This window comes from Callospermophilus lateralis, chromosome 10 (assembly GCF_048772815.1).
Source record: "Callospermophilus lateralis isolate mCalLat2 chromosome 10, mCalLat2.hap1, whole genome shotgun sequence".
Classification (NCBI taxonomy): domain Eukaryota; kingdom Metazoa; phylum Chordata; class Mammalia; order Rodentia; family Sciuridae; genus Callospermophilus; species Callospermophilus lateralis.
This window is the reverse complement of record NC_135314.1, coordinates 122,324,225-122,343,961: the sequence shown is the minus strand read 5'-3', so window position 1 is coordinate 122,343,961 and position 19,737 is coordinate 122,324,225. Positions and strand designations below refer to the sequence as shown.

Sequence of the window (19,737 nt, the reverse complement as noted above, 5' to 3'; positions counted from 1 at the left end):
ATTCCCTTCACCCCTAGCTTCAGTGCCCAGAGACAGCTAAGTAGAAACAAACTAAAGATCAAGACAGCAGCAAAGCTGTTTTCTGCACTGAACACCCAGAAAAGAAGAAGCGCCACCTTCCTCAGGAGAGTCCTCCTCTGTGTCCATAGCCTTTGTCACCTCTTGGGTCCCTGAAAAGAATAGATATAGTTAGTGGCTCCAGTACCCTGTACCCCATTCCAACTTTAGACAAAAGGGAAGCACCCCAGGTGACTACTGGTCAGAAGGAGCAAGCCCTCCAGTCAATTCATCTTTATTAGAGAGAGGCAGGATGGAGCAGTGGTCACAACCATGGACAATGGAGGCAGAATGATTAGAGTTCACATGCCAGCTCTGTCCCTCACTAGCACGAGATAGAAAGTCCTTGAACCTCCATAAGCCAAAGTTTCCTCATCTAGAAAATGAAGTTAATGCCCACCCTAAATTGTGAAAATAATATGATATAGTGTAATTCAGGCAAGGTGAGTTTAAAAGATTACTCATGAACCCTAGTCCACCAATCACTGCCCCCAAGATCCTCGCCCCTCCCCTTTGCCTCCATGCTCTTACAGAGCAGAGAAAGCCTGCCAGCGGGTGAAAAGCCTTCAGCTCAGTGCCATCTGCCCCAGGAGCTCCCTGGGAAAGCCTAACATGATATGTCCCATGGACTGCTGTCACCAATCCTCTACCTATAAATTGACAGGGGATGCGGGGGAGAAGAACCCAAGACTGATACAAACAATTCCCTGAAGACTTACTCTCCACCTTCCTGAGGGACAAGGTCTGGATCTGTAAGAGGTAGAATAGAGCAGATTAGAATCTGGTAAGAACATGTGGGGATCCTGCTCTGAGCAGTAGACCTGTCTAGCATGGTGAAGAAGGGACCGCCACTGTTGTCATGCCACCCACTGAAACTGGAAGACACTCAGATGCACAGCCCCAGCCTCCTGGCATACCCCTTGCAGTCCACATGTGAAAGGAGATGGAGCCAAGGTGGGACAGGGACAACCCAGGATGACAGCCCACTCCATTTCCCCAAGGTGGGGAGGTAAGAATGACCCCTTTTCAGAGAAGGGACACTTTTTCAGCCTGGAGGGAAGTTGCTGCTTTGTGCTCCTGTGCCAGAGAGTTCTTCTCTCCCCTCTAGGAACCTAAAGAGCCCAGAGGAATCCAAAGCAATCCTTGCAGAAAAAAAGGCCTAGGGGCAGCAAGGCCTGGTGGGAGGAGGAGAGACCTACCATCTCCTCCTGGGAGGCAATGAGCCTGGCTTGTTCCTGTAGTTGGGCCCGGAGGGCATTGATCTGGCGCTGAGACTGGGCGGCTGCCTTCCTCTGGTCCTGAGATAGGGAGGCCTGGAGCCTCTCATTCTCCTCCTGCAGCTGGTGGACACAAGGATGGCTGGTGGGTCAAATGTCTGCAGAGACTTCAGAGTGTCTGGTGCCCACAGGGTCTGTTTCTGGAGACAAACACTAGTAAAGGGTTCACTTGAACCAGGGTAGAGGATTTCTAGAGCTGGGCAGGTGGCTTTCTAATAACATTTGTGGGGTGTTCCTAAGGTGTAAGAATGGAACGCAGGTCCCTAAGACCAGGAGAGAAAGGACCCTCTGACAGATATGATTATCCATTGAGGGTAAATTGAGACCATTAAAAAAATCACTCAATGCCATGATTTAGGTGAAGAAAATGTGTTAACATGCTACTTTTAATGTAATAGCAAAAGCAAAATGAATCTATTTATTAATATTTGATAAAGGAACTCTAGAAGAATACACAAGAAAGCAATAGAAGCTATCACCTGTGAGATGGGCAAGGTGAGAATGACTTCTCCGTGACCTTAGTATATTCCTTCTGCTTTTGGAACCAATTTGAGTATATTTTCTATTTGAAAATGTTTCAAATAAAATAAAACCCATCACATGGCCACCACACACCCCTATGATGAAGTAGGGAGCAGCATCAACCATGGGCAGGGCTCTGATTTGAGCCTTGTCATCTCCTAAGCTTTCTAAGGCAGAACCTGGGACCCTGGCTAACCAGTGTCCTCCTCAACTGACCTCCTCCTCATGGACGTGTGTACAGAAGCAGTTCTCATTGTCTTGAGGCCTGCACTGGGCTCAGGAACTGAACTCTTCATTTGGACCCCCAATGCAATATCAGGGTCTATTGTCACCTGGTTCTCTGGGCTTGGGGGCTTTTAAGGAAAACCCCAAACATGGACCAGGTGACTGATCTGAGGTTTATAAGACAAGAGGGCCTCAGCACTGAAGGACTTTGTTGGGCTCAGAAGACAAGGCCTGGAGTCCCCAGCCCCTGCCCAGGAAAACTACTGACCCATCAGCTGACCAATTCTTTATATTGATAGCAACCAGCATCTGGGAACAATATCAGCAAGAAAATATCTGCCAGCCAGTTATAGGTGGGATTGGGTGGAAGAGGTAGAATGGAAGGATGCGGAATCATCAGAGGAGGTCACGGGAACCAAGTCCCCAGACCACCCAGGGACAAATACCTCTCTCCTCTCAGCCATACGCTCTTCCTGCAGTTTCTTCATTTTTCTCTTCCACTCTGTATTCTGAAAAAGATTAAAAGCTTATTAAATGGGCCCCTCTAGATATTAATATATATCAGAAAACTACAGAAATTAAAAAGTACTGGCTCATGATTAGGCAGACAGACTAATAGAATAGAATAGAAAGCCTGGACAAAGAGGGGGGAAAAATGGAAACTTAGTTGGTGAGGGAAGTGGGAGATGGATTATTGACTAATGATGTTCATATAAGTATTGTCTGTCTAGAAAAAATATGAACATGGATCCATATTTAATATTTTAGACCAAAATAAATTCTAGATGGGTCAAAGAATTAAATGTAAAAATTAAAGCCATAAAAGTACTGAAAGAAAACGCAGAAATCATTTCTTTTTACATCTCAAGAGTAGGAAAGGCCATAAAGAAAAGATTGATAATTTGATCATTTTAATGACATAAAACATTCTTCATTTTTATATGGCTAAGCCATAATAAATGGAGTTAAAGACCAAAGAGAAAAACAGTGGAAAATAGCCACAACTAGAACAATAAAGGGCTGGGCTAATTTCCACACACTACCCAAAAATGGGCAAGAAAAACATCAATAATAGAAAAATTGGCAATAATAGAAAATTGGCAAACAACTTCGTAGAAAAAGAATGGCTGCTTTATGATGGGAAACTTGTGAAGTATCTCTGGGTGGAAATGCCGCAATGCTGAGAGTTAAACTTGAAGCTCTGTCTCAACCACCTTGGAGAGCAGAAACAGAAGCACCTGTGATTTAATGACTGTCAACTGTCCTTTCCTGCCATGGAATTATCAGTGACACAGACCACCCGTAACTGGACTGGAGTAAGATTCACCCACCAGCCAGAGCCACCTCCTACAGCTGGGTCAGAGCTGACGGTGCGTAAGTTTACCCAGCTTCATTCAGTGACGTCACCTCACCTTGCTACCATGAAATCAGCCATAGTGGGAGTATTTACACCACAGAAAATGGCAAATGCTACAAATCAAAACTGTATTTTAGCTCCAGAGAGCTAGTTTAGTTTCTCATTTACCATCACACCAGTGGGTCCATCCTAAATATCTTCAAATCCAGGAAACCATCACACTTTCTGAATCGTTTTCAACTGGGTTAGGATAAAAATCGTGACAAAGGTGTCACCCCATTTATGTTTGTATATATTTTGGAAATATGTCAGTTAAGTCAGACCTTGGACACCTAGCACCAGCCTTGCCTGAGAACCTTGCTCTACCTTCTCATGAGTTGGCACAAGATCTGAAAATACAGACCTTTGATGTCTTGCAGTTCCCCTAAATCCATATGGCAAAAAATGAGAGGCTTTGTTGGAGATAACAAGGTTCTGGGCTTGCTCTAGAACCTTGGACTGCACAGAGCATGATCACCTGAATCTCCATCTTCTCTCTCAGGGCCTGGAGCTCCTGGGCCTGCCTGAGTCGCTCCTCTGACTCCTCATCCCGCAGCGATCCGAGGTGGGACTCTGTTGCACTGTGAGACCGCAGCGCCTGCAGTTTCTGAAAAGGCCAGGGCATCATTTCATTCAGAAGAAGGTCTAGTCATCACATTGACTTTTACACTTTATGCTGATACAGTGTCAGAAGGGCACAACCTACCCCAACCACGAACCCCCAACTAGTCCTTACTAAACACCCACGTGCCTGCAAATGTTCACATGAATCAGCATTGCCTTTCGCAAGGGTTATCCTGAGGGCTCAGCCCTTGCACAGGAAAAGCAAGCTCCCAGGGAAGGGCAGAACCCAAAAGATTCCTTCCAATTCCACTAAAATTCTGCCATACTCAAAACCCTGAGCTCACCTGACCACTGCCCATTTCTTCCTCAGTTTGGAATATGTTGTGGAGAACCACACTCTGAGAGTCCAGGGGAAGGACTCAGGCACCCTGAGGCCTCCTGCCCCTCTTCCACAAAACAAAAAGTCCTGTCACCTGAAGGGCTGGTTTTGCACACCAGAGCCCAGTCCACTGATTCCAGAACTAGCAGAGTATGAGAAGGAAAAAGCACAGAAAATTGGATCAAAGAGGAAATACCAAGGGCTAGGGTTTAGCTCAGTGGCAGAGCACTTGCTTAGAACATTTGGGACTCTGGTTCAATCCCCAGCACCAAATAAATAACAACAAAGAGCTGGGGTTGTGGCTCAGCAGTAGAGCGCTTTCCTAGCATGTGTGGGGCCCTGGGTTCAATCCTCAGCACCACATAAAAATAAATAAATAAAATAAAGGTATTGTGTCCAACTACAACTAAAAACAATAAAATAACAAAGAAACAGAAATGTCTTTCCACCTACCTGTGGTTATTGTAAAAAATACACCACTACTGCACTAACGAAAGCAACACATACCCACCCATATACTGTATAAAAATAAATAAAATTAATGTAAACTAAGAAATGAATTTTTGAGAATAAACAGGTTTTCAACAAAAGAACTTTGAAATGCTTTTTATGTTGGGCACCTCTTCTAGCGTAGAGTTCTGGTTGGCAACGGTTTTAAATTCATCCCAAAATAATTGCTTTAGCTTGTCTATTTCCCCATAAAGCTTGGTCCGCTCTTTTTCTTTCCATTCATCAAATTGCTTCTTAACTTCTATTTCCCTCTGACGAGTGAACTCTGCTTCCTATCAAAAATAAAAAGGAAATAAAGAACAAAGAGAAAAAAAGGAAAGAAAGAAGGAAGAAAAAAGCAAAAACAATGTAAATCATTAATTCCACAATATAGCAAATATTGCTGAGAATTTGCAAAGGCCCCCATTCATGCTTGTCACTATGGAGACAAAGGGTATTTGTCCCATTGTTCCTGTTGTTTGGATCTAGAACTGGCCATTCTAAATCAGCCAAACCTCAATTGTGAAGTCCCTTGAGGACAGGACTTGTCTTCTCTTTCTTTATACTCCTGGCAATGACTGGCATAGTTGGTGCTCAATAAATGCAGGCAGAGAAAATGAATGATGAATGAACAAATGAATAAATGAGAAGGAATGAGCAGCAGCAAGTTTGTCTTTTCATTCAGCATATATTTACTAAACATTTCTTCCAGTCTGGGTTCTGGAACTTTCGGAATCAAACCCAGTCTTTGTTCTCAGAAAACCAACTAAGAGGATAGAGTAAGGAGTTAAAATTCAAGATCAATGGCTTCAGGGGGTGCTGACTAATGCAAGAATTCTGCAACTCTCCACTCTACTTTTGGCCACACAGGTATGGCAAAAATAATTTGATTCTCCCTTCCAAACTACCTAAAATCATTTGCCACATCCAAGAAGGTGCCATTCTAGCTCTGACTCCCAGTTCTGATAACAGCTGGAATTTCAGCCCTGTGGGGTTCATGTGCATCAGAGGTCTAAGTAGCCAGTGACCTAAGTCTCCCAGATTCCTGTGCCTACCTGGAGCTGCCGCTGCCTCTCAGCTTCCCTCTGAGCTTCCAGCTCCCCTTGGGTCCATTTTAGCTTGGCCTGTAGCTCTTCCAACACCTCCTCCACAGGCTTCTCTTGCTTCTGTTTTCCTGGGGCTTCATGACAAGAGAGGATAGAAAGGTAGTTTTTTGCCTCTGCAGTCACACCTCAGTTCAGGACCAGCTTTGCCACCTAGTTCATTGACTTTGGGCAAAGCACATAGTATTCCTGACCCTTTTTCCCAAACTGCAAAATGGAATCACAACAGCACCCAATTCAGAGGCGGTTAGTGAGGATGAAATGTAATAATGCAAATGCTCAGCATAGTGCTTTCATGACAGCTCAATAAATGTGAACTATTATTGTACTGTCATTTAAAATAAGCATTCTGAAAATACTGTCACATGGAAGTGCAAAATTACTAGAGTATCAGAAACAGAATTTGAGCATGCATATGCCATCTATTGATGGAAACATTTCTGTGTATCATTGCAGCAGAGGGAAACGTAAAGAAATTAAACGTAAGTGTAGTTTTAAGGTCTTTTTTAAGTAATATTATTTAAATGTACAGTTTTAATTTTCAATTTAAAAAATGCAGCATGGAAAAAATTTTAACCAACATTGCTTTAAGTGTCTACTTTAAAATTTTTAATTGACAGACAAAATCGTATGTATTTATCATGTACAATGTGATAATTTGAAGAATATACACACTGTGAAATGATTAAATGTAGATAATTTAACTATGTATTATCTCATTGGGGCACCAATTTGTGTGAGAACTCATAACAGTCTCTCTCTTAGCATTACTTCCAATTTTTTAAGTTAAAAAAATAATCAAGAATGAATTATAAAAACTGTAATACAGGGGTGCAATTGTAGCTCGGGGTAGAGCATTTGCCTCAATCCTCAATACCACATAAAATTAAATAAAATAAAGGTATTGTATCCATCTACAACCAAAAAAAAAATTTAACTGCAATACATACAAATAAATGCAAGAGTTAAGGATTAATAAAGATACGAATTATGTCTAATCATTTGTTAGGTTTTGAAGTATTAATAGTGATCTCTAGATAGATGGTACTGTTATAAAAGTTTGAATATTTTTCTTTGAAAAGAAGTGATTTTCTCAGTTGGGATTTTTTTTTGGAAACAAGTGATTTTTAGAAGGAGTATAAATTATTTTGGTTTAGTAAAGAGATTTCTGGCAAGTGTGGAATAGCAGAGCTAGGCCTCTGGGGAGCCCACTGCTAGAGAATAAAACGCCATGAATATTCATGTAGCAAAAGTGGCCTCAAGAACATATTTCCCTACTCCTTTCATCAAGGAAATATTAAGAGATATGCACAAAGATTTACATATGAGAATATCAATCATCCTGTCATATATAATAGGAAAAATTTAAAATAACCCACATATTCAGTGGGAGAATATTATGAAATAAATTATGATAGCCACTTGAGAGAATTTAGTCATCAAAAATCCTATTTTCAAAGATAATTTAGTGTACAAAGCTTGATATATTCTTAAATGAAAATAAGTAATAGTCAAAATTGCATATTATGAAGCTGGGTGTGGTGGTACATGCCTGTAATCCCAGCAGCTCAGGAGGCTGAGACAGGAGGATTGCAAGTTCAAAGTCAACCTCAGCAAAAACAAGATGCTAAGCAACTCAGTGAGACCCTGTCTCTAAATAAAATACAAAATAGGGCTGGGGATTTGGCTCAGTGGTCAAGTGCCCCTGAATTCAATCCCCAGCACCCCCCCACAAAAAAAATGCATATTATGATTACATATGTACACAGAAAACAAAACTGACAGTATATCAAAATATTAACTGTTGGTGATATTGTCCATGGTTTTTATTTTCTCTTTCCTATATTCTTATTTTTAAAGTTTCTATATCAAAGACATATACTTTTATCAACACACCAGTATTTAAGACATGGAAATCTGTTTTTCTTTAGCAGCCTGCAATGTACCAACAACTAGACACATAATAGAGGTAGAGGCTAGGTATATGATACTATTTTAAAAAGGGAATTCAAATAGTAGAAAATAAAAAAGGTTTTCTTTAATGGGATTTTTATATTTATGTTACATATTTAGATTTATCTTACTGTACAGCTAGCTATGTCTGTTGAACTTCAAAGGATAGATATAAAGTATGATGATCTCTATTGGAACAACACACAGTCTTGGCACTCATTTGGGAATTCAAATGGTAAAATGTTTAAGTGGTTAAGTCACGATAATCTCAAGTACATGGAAAAGTCAAAAAACTGGTCTGACTGCTCCTTTACCCCATTTAAGCTCCTTGCTAGCAAGCCTCATAGAACTGCATATTCACAGACAGCTGGGAGGCAAGGATCCTTCAAAGTCACCCCATCTGCCTGTCCCATTCTCTGGGAAGTCCACAGAAATCCAGAAGGGGAGCAATGACTAAGGTGACATCACAGATAGGGACAAAGCTAAGACTGGAAACTAGCCATCCACTCCCATCTCATCTTCCCCATACAGGCAGTCAACAACTCATCCAGCCCCCTGTGGGGTCCCCCTCTATGGACAGTAGGTCACCCCATCCTCATCTGGATGGTGAGACTCTAAGGGCCCAGATGGGTGTACAGGGTCCCCCTGTCCACTGAATGCCAGCCTATGCCCTTCCTCAGTTCCCTGTGGGTGATGGGGTCAGGAGGACTGCAACTTGACTCACCTCCTTCTGCCACTCCTGCATGCCTGCGCTGGATGTGACCCCGGAGGAAAGTGGCATTCATGAACGTCTTGTCACATAAGTGGCACTACACAGAAGGGAAGCAATTGGGATTGTGGCATCAAATCTCCTGAGACATCTTCCATATATCAAAACACCCCTTCTCTTGGGACCCCTGGGCTACTTCAGAAACAAAGAATTAGAGGAACTGGGAATGCAGCTCAGTGATGGAGCACATGCTCAGCACATACAAGGCCCTGGGGTCAATGTCTAGCACTATGAAAAAAAGGGAAAGAAATTAAGAATTTGATTTACTGGGTGGAAGAATTTGATTTAGTGGGTGACATCTGCCTAATACTATCAATGCTCTGGGGAACTCTGAATACTGACTGGTACTGTGGAATGATACTGAGGAATTTCTGTTGATTTTTCAGGATGTGATGATAGTGGTGTGTTTATCTTTCAAAATGGGATTCCTCACCCTTTAGAGATACACACTAAAACATTATAGATACAAGCATATGACCAGTACACTTCAAGGTAGTCAGGAGTGGGGGAAAGTGGGTAGAGATACACATGGAATGGCATTGGCCACAAGATGAGAACTGCTGAGCTAACAGTATGTAAATGAAGGTTCATTGTATCATCTCTCTGCTTTGGAATATGTTTCAAATTTTTCATAAAAAAAGTATTCATTAAAAACAAATGCTGAATTTTTTTCTGATATAAGGAGGCTGATTCATAATGGGATAGGGAGGGGGAGCATGGGAGAATTAGATGAATTCTAGATAGGGCAGAGGGGTGGGAGGGAAAAGGAGAGGGCAGGAGTTAGCAAGGATGATGGAACGTGATGGACATCATTATCCAAAGTACATGTATGAAGATTTGAATTGAGTGTCAACATACTTTATATACAAACAGAGATATGAAAAATTGTGGTACATATGTATATTAATAATGCAAAAAAAGTACATGTATAATGGCATAAACTGACGTGAACATACTTTATATACAGAGATACGAAAAATTGTGCTCTATATGTGTAATAAGGACGGTAATGCATTCCACTGTTGTAGTGTATTAAAAAAAATAAAATAAAATCAATTAAAAAATAAAACATAACTGAAATATATGTGATTCAAAATCCTAAAAAAAAAAAAAAAAAAAAAGCCAATGTCAGGCTAGGGGTGTGGCTCAATGGTACAGCACTTGCCTAGCATGCTCAAGGCCCTTATTTTGATTCCCCAGCACCACCAGAAAAAAAAAAAAAAGAAAGAAAGAAAGAAAGAAAAGAAAAGACTCTCAGCTGTTATTGAAGAATTGATGTAGGTCTGGGTGCAGTGGTGCATGCCTATAATCCCAACAGCTCAGAAGGCTGAGGCAGGAAGATCGTAAGTTCAAAGCCAGCCTCAGCAACAGTGAGGCACTAAGCAACTCAGTGAGACCCTGTCTCTAAATGAAAATTACAAAATAGGGCTGGGGATGTAACTCAGTGGTTGAGTGTTCCTGAATTCAATCTTTGGTACCCTCCCCTTGCAAAAAAAGAATTGATGGTGTGGGGACGAGAACCTAGTGTCAAAAGTATTGTCAAGGACTAAAAAAGAAAAGTCACCCATTCACTCCCAAACTTTGAGTTTCTTGAAACCTAACCAATATAACCTGTGTCCATACCCTTAGAGCCTGGCCACTGTGTCAATTTATTATAGGGCCAATGTCTCCAGTCTGCATTTTCCATGGAGACAAATTCCAATGCTCAAAAGCTTCTCAGGGTAATGAACCATCACCTGGGTAAACAGTGGAGCCCCCTTCCAAAAATGAGGCCTACTATTCCCTTGCCACACACTGATTCTACACACATACATCTTTACACAGTGCACTCTCTGTACACACACACACACACACACACACACACACATTCACACCCTCCATAAATACACACATACCTAGGTACGTACACTACATGTCCTTCATTTCTTTACATATACATACATTCACACACCCTCCTTAAGTACATACACACTTCCTTACACACTTATACACCATTCTTTCACACAAAGTACATCTTTATATATACACTCTTGAGTTGTACCTTTCATGATAAACCAGACCAAAAATATGTGACATGCCACATACTCTCCATAAACACAAATATCATTTGCTGAAGCACCTCCAAGATTCACAAACACAGATTAAATATACATATTCACACCATCCACACACGTACACATATCCTCCATACCATCACAAATACATACACTAGACATGCACCCTGAATATGTGCTTATACACATACATACTCCATGTACACCACCTCCATACATAGCTCTCACATGTGTACAGCTACACACACACATACATAAACATACAGAGTAGAACCTGATCAGACACGCTCAGTATCTCAGACCACAAGCAACATCTCTAAAATCTATTCCTAACCAGTGAGAATGACCCATACTGGCCTTATGGCCCAGGACTGTGCTGGCCAGGTGGCCTGGTGGCTGGGGCACACAGACCCCACTCTCCCACCTTGTGCACCATGGTGGTTCCTCACCGTGTGGTAGCTGTGGGCACCTGTTTGCATCAGCAGCTGCTGCAGGGTGCTGATCATCTTGCGACGTCGGCGACTCTCCTCCCGCACTCCCTTGAGCTCATCGGCCTGGCGGCCCAGCTCCTGCTGGCCCCGCTGCTGCTGGCCCAGGCTGGCCTGCAGCCGTGCCTCCAGCTGGGCAACGCTGGCACTCAGGCAATCCTGGCAGTGCAGCAGGTACTCTATGATGAGCTGTGCCAGGCGCAGCACCTTGAGCAGCACCACGTCCACAGGGTGTCCACAGCGGCTGCACACCTCCCGGTCCAAGTTGCAGAAGGTGACGCCAGCAATGTTCTCCTGAAGAGTGGCCACATCCAGCTCCCGAGCCACACGGTCCACATCCAGGGTGCTAATACGCCTCCAGTCTAGGCTCTCATTGCGAGGCTGAAACTTGAAAGTGGGGAGTGTATAGACCCCATAGTGGGGGCTGCTAATACCCTCAGTAGTAGCGGCTGTGGACTGCATGGAGGGGAGAAACCCTGGACTGACCACCGGGCTGTGATGCCACCAAGGCCACGGCTGCTGGCCAAGGAACTGGAAGAGAGCCTGAAAAATGAGAAGAGAGTCCAAGTTAAGCAAGGTGTGTATGGCTGCATGTACTGTGCAGCTGGTCAGCACGAGACCAAGTGGGCAAGAGGTTACTATATGAGAGGAACACACTGACGTGGCCAGAGCCGTAGAAAGGAAGGGTGTGGGCCTTGCAATTAATTGCATGGGTATAGATTCGAAACCTCTGGGCAAGATCCCTCCCTTTCAGCCTCCTGAATACATAAGGGACCAGAAGACCCATTTATCAGAATTGTGGTAAGGAATGAGACAGGTGAAGCACCCAGCCTAGTGCTGGCACACAGTAGGTTCTCAGAGAACCCTTCCAGACCCACCGCAGGAGTCCCTGGCAGAGAACTTTGTCAGGTAGAGCTGTCAAATGTATAACTGGGTCCTTCTGCAACCCTACATGTGTCTCAGGACAATGTCCAACCACTTGCCATAGGTGGCAGAACCATCTACTAACCACACAATCCTTGCCTTCTGCATTCACAGGATTCCAGTGGAGCATGGTGGATTACATTTCCCAGCTTCCCCTGCAGTGAGGTGTGATGACATAGCTAAACTCTCTCCGGTGGAATGCAAGTGAAATGATATCTACCCCTGCCAGGAGGGGCTCAAGAGAGCTGCCATGTCTCTGCACAGATTATGTTCAATCCAGAAAGAGCTTTTTCCCTTCAATTTTTTTTGCTGTGCTAGGAATTGAACCAAATAGTAGTTTGATGATACCAGAGGGAATTTAAAGTGAATATTATAAATTTTGATTTAGGTGGGATGTAGCTCAGAGTTAGAACACTCGCCTAGCATGCACGAGGCCCCGGGTTCTACCCCCAACACTGTAAAATAATAAAATAAAAATAAAAATTGAATTTAAAGTAAGTAAATAAATAGGTTGTTAAAAAAGAACTACAATTTATAGACAAACTCACATGTGTAAAGGAGCTTAAGAAAAATCTGTCATTGTATTACTGTTTATAAAAATGAAGTACAAAAAAATAAGAAAGCAAAAGACCATAAGGAATACAAAAGGAATTGTTATAAAATAAAATACTGCTATTGATAAGTATAAGGCAACTTTACATATACTGATACGTAATAATGATCTCATATATTAATATATATACATAAATATTTCATTTGGTTTAATGATATATTAATATAATCATATTTACTAGCTCACAAAATTATTTATTATTAATTACTAATAATATTTATAAATATTAATTATTTACATATATGTCACACTGGAATGGTCACCTATGAGAAGAGGGCAATGGGAGTATAAATTATAAATAAATGAATTGATGGATATGGCATGGATAGGAGATGGTCAGATAGATCCGTATCTGTTATAATTATATAAAATATATAATTATTATTCATGCATAAATTCATTTATCTTACAGGACTTCATGAGCATGGACAATTGGGTTTTATATATATATAATTTTGTTTTACATGTTGATGGACCTTTATTTTATTCATTTATTTTTATTTGGTGCTGAGAATTGAACCCAGTGGCTCACACATGCTAAGCAAGCGCTCTACCACTGAGCCACCACCCCAGGCCGCATGGGCAATTCTTGAAAGATGGACAAAACACTGTCAGCAATGGCTACCTCTAGAGAATGGAAAGGGAGGCTGGAGGACTTCTGTTTTTCATTTTCCACTTCTCTAAGTTATTTGCAGTTCCCTTGAGGTACATGTTACCCCATTTAATCAAGTTCTTTCTGGATTCAGTGATTCAGACATGAAAATATGGTAGAAAGAGAAGAAAGGCCATTGACCTCAGGAAGGAGAAAGTCCTCGAGGAGAGGGGAGGCTGGGCTGGCACAGGGGAAGGGTCTCCAGGAAAGCACCTGGGCTTGCTGAGCTCTTTATCTGGGAAAGGCAGTGACAGGCCACTGTATGAAGTGGAAGAGAGGCGAGGGCATGGCACTCACAACTCAGGGAGTCTACACACGAACTTACAAACAGGCACAGGATTATTTTTCCCATTTCACAAACAAGGAAACTGATGTCTGGAGAGGTTGAGTGTCTTGCCCCAGCTAGAAAGATCAGCATTGAAGTGCTAGTACACCGGCCTCTGGTTCCAAAGCTTGTGGACTTTGAACTACTAAACACTGATTCTTGGGGTTATTACTTTGATTAGAATCTCAGTCCTTTTCCCTCAAACTTCCAACTCATTCATTCACTGAAGGTACACCTCTGTGGGCCCAGCTCTATGCTAGGCACTGGGGCTTCCCAGATGTATCAACCACACACCTGCTCCCCACTGTCCAGCTCAGTGTGGCTCCTTCTTGTCACAGCACCAAGTGCAGGCCTCTTCGCCAGGTCTTGACACTGCCCACAGGATGCTGCAGACCCACCTTTTCAGTTTCAGCTCCTATCTTTCCTTCTTTTCTCAGATCCTCTTCCTTAACATACTCCAAAAACACAGCCATCCTCAATAAACACACACCCCTCCCCCGTGGCCTACTTAACATATCACCAAAAAAAAAAAAAAAAAGAGCTGGGTGACCTGGTACTCACCATGCTTAGCTCCAAGCTAACTGCACCACTGGAGCCCCAGAGACAACTGCTCACAACAAGCGGTGCCTCAGAGCAACAGCAGGTTACCAGGCATGTTGCAGGCAAGGGTAACAGGACACCTGCTTCCTGTCCTCCCATAGACCATGAGCTCACCTGAGAACTTCACTGCTTAACTATTTAAGCTTTGGCCTCAGCTGCTTGCCAGCAGTCTTCCCCAAGAATAAGGTCAATAACTGCCCATCCCCAACTCTCCCAGCTCTCCTCCCACCTCTTTGCTTCCTCTTTAAACAGTGACTATTCTTTCACCTTTCATTTAAAGCAGGACTGCCAGTGTAACCTTGAGATTTTTCTGTTCACCCATGACTCATTCTCCCTGCACACTGTCCTGGGGATGAGTTCACATATACAGCTTCAACTATCACAGGCTTGCTCTAGTATGAGCCTCAGACACCCCCAAATCTCTTTCTCTCTTGTGACCCTAAGGCCCAATCCTTCTAAACTGATTACACCTGGAGTTGCAAACCCAAGTGCTACCAACACCAGGAAAATAGCATTACATGCCTGAAGGGCCAGGTAAGGAAGAAGCCACAGCACAAGTTTGATGATAAATGGCAACTGATTCCCCACCTTAGAGTCCAAGATAAAGTAAGGCAGTGGTTCTCAAAGTATGTTCCCTGGACCATCAGCAGCAGCAGCACCCAAGAACTTGTTAGAAATGTAGCTTCCCACACTTAGGGGTTCAGAACCACCATAGTAGATAGTGCTGGGATAAAGGAAAAGGAGGGAGAAGGGTGTGCCCTATTTAAAAAGGGCAGCCGCCACTGAACTTCAGCCATCTGGAAAAGAATAGTGTTTCTTGTAGGCTGACTGCAAATGCATTAAGAACGACATCCCAAGACTACGTCTATGACTTTTTCCAAACCACCTTTCTAAGTGTACCTTCCACCACCGAGTTACTTTCAGTATACACTTTCACACCTCTGGGTGTTTATTTGAGTCTCAGGCACTGTTTCTCAGTAGCTTTACAGAATAGAATTCATGTAATCCTCAGAAAACCCCTTGGGGAGGTATGCTTATTACCTAAGCCACAGAGAGGTAAAGACCCCTGACCAAGGTCCAGAGGCTGGATTCAAACCTAGGCAGGCCACCTCTGGTCTGAGCTGTTGGTCATTATTGAGCACCGCCTCTTGGTATAGGCCTTCAGCCACCTCCTTCTGATCCTACTGGTGGTGGATGCATGCCTGAAGGCCCTGCTTATCATGATTACCACCAGAAAGCCCTTCCAGACCCACAGTCAAAATACCCTGGCCCTCCTGATGTCCCAGAACACAGAGTGTCTAGTCCTTATAGGGTGGCTGTGTAATATTCATTCATTCATCCATCAGCATAGGATTCCTGCCATTGTCAATAAAAAGAGTTAACATCTGTGGAATTCAACTATATTCTACACAGAGTTGTAAAGTTTTATGTGTGTTATCTGATTCAATTCTCACAAACCATCATACAGACAAAGAAACTGAGAGAGTGAACAGAGAAAAAAATGACTTTCACACAATCCCAACTGCAGTGTCTGGTTCCAGAGTTTGTTCTCCAAAAAGGCAGAAAAACACAGAAATTACTCGCAGACTGGTAGGCACCAGGAGAGGAGTTAAGAGAGGGTGCTGTGGGAGCACCAAGAAAAGTCCCTTACCAGAATATTTCTGTTTCTCCTCCTCCAGCTCCAAGCTTTCCAGGACCTTCACCAGGGCTCATTCCTATCTGTTGTATTCCAGCCCCTGACCTATTTTCCTGAGCTCAGATTGCTACAGAGCTGAGCAACATTGTCCAAATCTTAGAATAGCTACCTACATTCTTGGGGTCTTGAAGAAATGAAGCTATGAACCACCAAGAATTAGGGTAAAGAGTAAAAATGAAGTTAGGAGTCCTTTATTTGGACTCACTGGAATGAAATAGCAGAGTAAAATGCTAGATTTGTTGACCACCTGTGTCCACAGGTTGATTCCAATGGCTACTAATGAAAGCAAAGAGTGCAGGAGCCTTGTGGGTGGGCTCAGGCACACTAGTAAGGCATCCCAGTACCCACACTGTCACTATGTGCCCTTGGTGTGATAGCTTGCATCCTGAGCCACTCTTAAACCTTTGCCTTCATACTCTGAGCATATTCCTTAAATATAGAGAGTAACATTCCCACTCCCAGTTACGCAGGATTTTGAATTAGTTTTTACTGTACCCCCAAAATACCATACCTCTCTCCCTCTGGAACCCCAAGGGTCCAATTCTCAGAGTCCTAGGGCTCTGGCATTAAAAGCAGAACTGTGGGAATTGGAAGATGATGATGATAGCAGCTATTATTTATCAGACATTTATATTCCAGATCTGTACCAGCCTTTAAAAGTGCTATTTCCAGCCCACACATACCCTTTTTAAGTAGCTACGATTTGCCTCATCTGACAAATGTAACCAAGGTTCAGGGAGACTAAGAGACCTGCCCCAAGTCACTCAGCTACTAAGCAACCAACTTCTGTCTAACTTGAAAGCTTCTGAATTATGCCAAACTAACTCCCAATAATGAAATGGGGGTGGGGAATGATGATGATGATATATAAACTATTTCCCATTATGGAAATTACAGTACCTGAGACTTCCTGACCAAAGTGCAAGGGCTGACAGGGTTTACAGCAAATCATGACAGGATCAGTGTTGGAGATCTTAAAATCTCCCCGTGTCTGCAGGGCTAGTCTGAACACGACTCAGCTCTACAACTTGCTTTCTGGCTACAGTAGACAGAAGACAAAGCCAAATGAAAGTGTGTAAGGTTACCTGGAAACCACGTGCTCCAGGGACAAGGACACATGCTTTCCCTTGACTGAATTATCAGCACAGTGCTTTCTCCACATCTGGGAATAGACACTGAGGTAGATATGACTGTCATTAGGAAATCTGAAGCTGTGTCATCCACCTCTGCATGTTTTAATGGGGCTCTAGGAAACTTCCCTTCCCAATCCCAGTCCAATACCATGAATTAATAACCCCAAAGAATATTTGCGCTAGCATTTTATTGTTGGAGAGTTGGCTTCTACCCATGGCAATCCCACACCCGATAGGGAAAACCCATCTACCACCCTTGCTTTGCACACCCCTGGTCACCACCCAGCAAGGCAGCCATCACACTGTGAACAGTTCCTGGAGAATTTACATTTCTTCTGAAATCTTCCCACCTAAAATCGATCAAAGATAACTTTCACAAAATTGGCCAAATGCCTGGTTTTTTATTTAACTTGACAGCAGGACACAACACTGTACTGTCTTTTCTCAAGAAAGCCCCCATGAGGAGATTCTGGGGGGTGCCAAGCTTCTAAAGGGCTGCCAAGCAATCATTTACAAACCTGCCCTGACTTCCAAACCTGCCTGGGGAAATTGGGGCACGTCATTAGTGCTAATTGCTATGGCTGCCAAGGAAACCTTCCCACAGTTTGCAAACAGGCTCTGTACACAGCACAGGCAAGGGAGTGCAGGAGACTCAATGGAGATCAGAGGGACCCAGGGGCTCTCCTGGAGCACTACAGTTACAGACTTTAGACTTGATCTTGGATTCTGCCCTTTTCTAAAAAAGGAATCCCCCTTTCCTGTTCTTCCCTATTTCTCATAGGGGCTGCACCCATGGTCACAACCTTCAAGTAGCAAAGAAGGAGAGATCCATTCCACCAGGAATGGAGCTCTCTCCCTTGCATCTGGCCTCTATTCCCAGCAACTTTAAGGAGGTAGTTTAATTTATTTATTCACTTTTGTGTGCACTGGTGCTATGGAATGAACCTTTGGCCTGGCACATGCTAATCTCCAACTCTTCCACTGACCTGTAGCCCCAATCCCAAGGAGGTATTTTTTTAAAAGACAGTGTTTACGTTTTTTGTCAAAAATCTTTTGTAAATTTTTGCCACGAAAAGATTCTCTTTAAAATAAAAGTAGGTGTGGAGATTTGACTGATGCCCCTTGGAAGTATTTTAGACATGAGGACTGAATGCCCTATCTTCCGAGTTGCAGAATTGTCAAAAACAAACCAAAAAACAAAATCTGCTTTTTACACCCTTGCCCGGTACTAAGTAAATCTCCTGTGGACTTTTTTCCACGGCCACCTCAAATCGACCATCCTGTTGCTGCCGCTGCTAAACTCCAATCCAGGGGTGGAACCGGGAGTAAATAGAGATGCCAACAGGTTTGTTCAAAAAGTCGACTCATCGCTAACAGATCTCCCTTTAACTACAGAACTCAAATCTATCAAGCCCCCTAAATCACTTTTTTTTTTCTTTTTCTTTCCTTTTTCCTTTTCTTTTTTTTTTTTTCCTTCCAAAAAGTAAAAGGGCAAGGCCTCCCAGGGAAGCCGAGGCCTCCAACGCCCGGGTGAGTCCTTCCCTCCCAGGGTACCTCAGTCCGGAGCAGGCCAAAGGGGCTGGCGCGGAGTGCCCAGCGGAGCCCAGGGAGCCGCTGGTCGGGAGGCAGAGCCGGCAGTCCCGGCGCGGGGCTGGACCCCTGCAGGACACCAGGGCAGCCAAGGTTTAACCTCCTTCCGCCCACGATTGGGATCGCTCCGACTGCAGCCACGCCGCCTTCCCGCTCCCCTCCTGGGCTGAATTCCTGGCATAGTTTTCCCAGGCGGCCAGGCTCACCAGGGGGTTCACCCGGGGCTGGGGGCAGCGGGAAAAGATCTCGGGGTTCTAGTTTTCCTTCTCGCCCCAGGCCCGCCGCCTGACTCACTTTACCGCCCCAGACAGCCCAGAGACAGCCCGGAGCCCTGCGCAGCCCAAGGATGCTGCTTCCCCAGCCACCACGAGCCGGGCTGCGCGCACTCCGCGGCGGGGAGAAGGCTAGCCCCCGCCGCCCCAGGGCGGTCCACCCGCAGTGGTCAGGGGCCGAGATCGCCTCCTTACGCTAGCAGCTCCAGGCTTGGGGTCTGTGTAGCCTCCCGCTCCCTCCGCAGCGTCCCAACCATTCCAAGGAGAGGCGGAGCCTATTCCCAGCACCCCCGGGACGAGCTATTTTTAGATCTGTAACGGATGGGAGGACGGAGGGAATGCCACGTTTAATCCGTTAAGAAAATCCAAGATGCAAGTCTCTAGTTCCCGGGCCTTGCTGAGAGCTGGGCGTGTTGAAGCCCAGGGCGGCTGGAGTGCTCCCACCCTCTCCTTCTTTCACTCCCCACCACCCCAGTCCCCATCCCCGCCCCACGTGCTCCCTTTCTCCCTCTCCAGGCCCACAGCGATGGGCCTGCTGTAAACTGGGGCGACTGCAGCTCCGCCCCATCTCCGCAGACAGCTCTGCTCACCCGCCCAAAACTAAGGGGAACTTTCTAGATTTTGATCCTTTGAATCCTTTGGGTATATGCTTTAGA

At 44.0% G+C, this 19,737-nt stretch overlaps 1 protein-coding gene across 1 annotated transcript in view; it reads right to left on the bottom strand.

Annotated features, from left to right (window-relative positions):
- Positions 1 to 19,331, bottom strand: part of Dzip1l (DAZ interacting zinc finger protein 1 like) — a 31,954-nt gene extending 12,623 nt beyond the window's left edge. The window contains exons 1-10 of the mRNA XM_076868298.2: positions 19,277 to 19,331; positions 11,238 to 11,819; positions 8,690 to 8,774; positions 5,965 to 6,083; positions 5,041 to 5,202; positions 3,956 to 4,084; positions 2,528 to 2,590; positions 1,257 to 1,397; positions 777 to 807; positions 117 to 170 (exon numbers count right to left, since the gene is read on the bottom strand). Of these exons, the coding sequence (XP_076724413.2) occupies positions 117 to 170; positions 777 to 807; positions 1,257 to 1,397; positions 2,528 to 2,590; positions 3,956 to 4,084; positions 5,041 to 5,202; positions 5,965 to 6,083; positions 8,690 to 8,774; positions 11,238 to 11,738 (1,285 nt within the window). The 5' untranslated portion in view covers positions 11,739 to 11,819; positions 19,277 to 19,331. The remainder of the gene's footprint in view (positions 1 to 116; positions 171 to 776; positions 808 to 1,256; positions 1,398 to 2,527; positions 2,591 to 3,955; positions 4,085 to 5,040; positions 5,203 to 5,964; positions 6,084 to 8,689; positions 8,775 to 11,237; positions 11,820 to 19,276) is intronic.
- Positions 19,332 to 19,737: the final 406 nt, after the last annotated feature.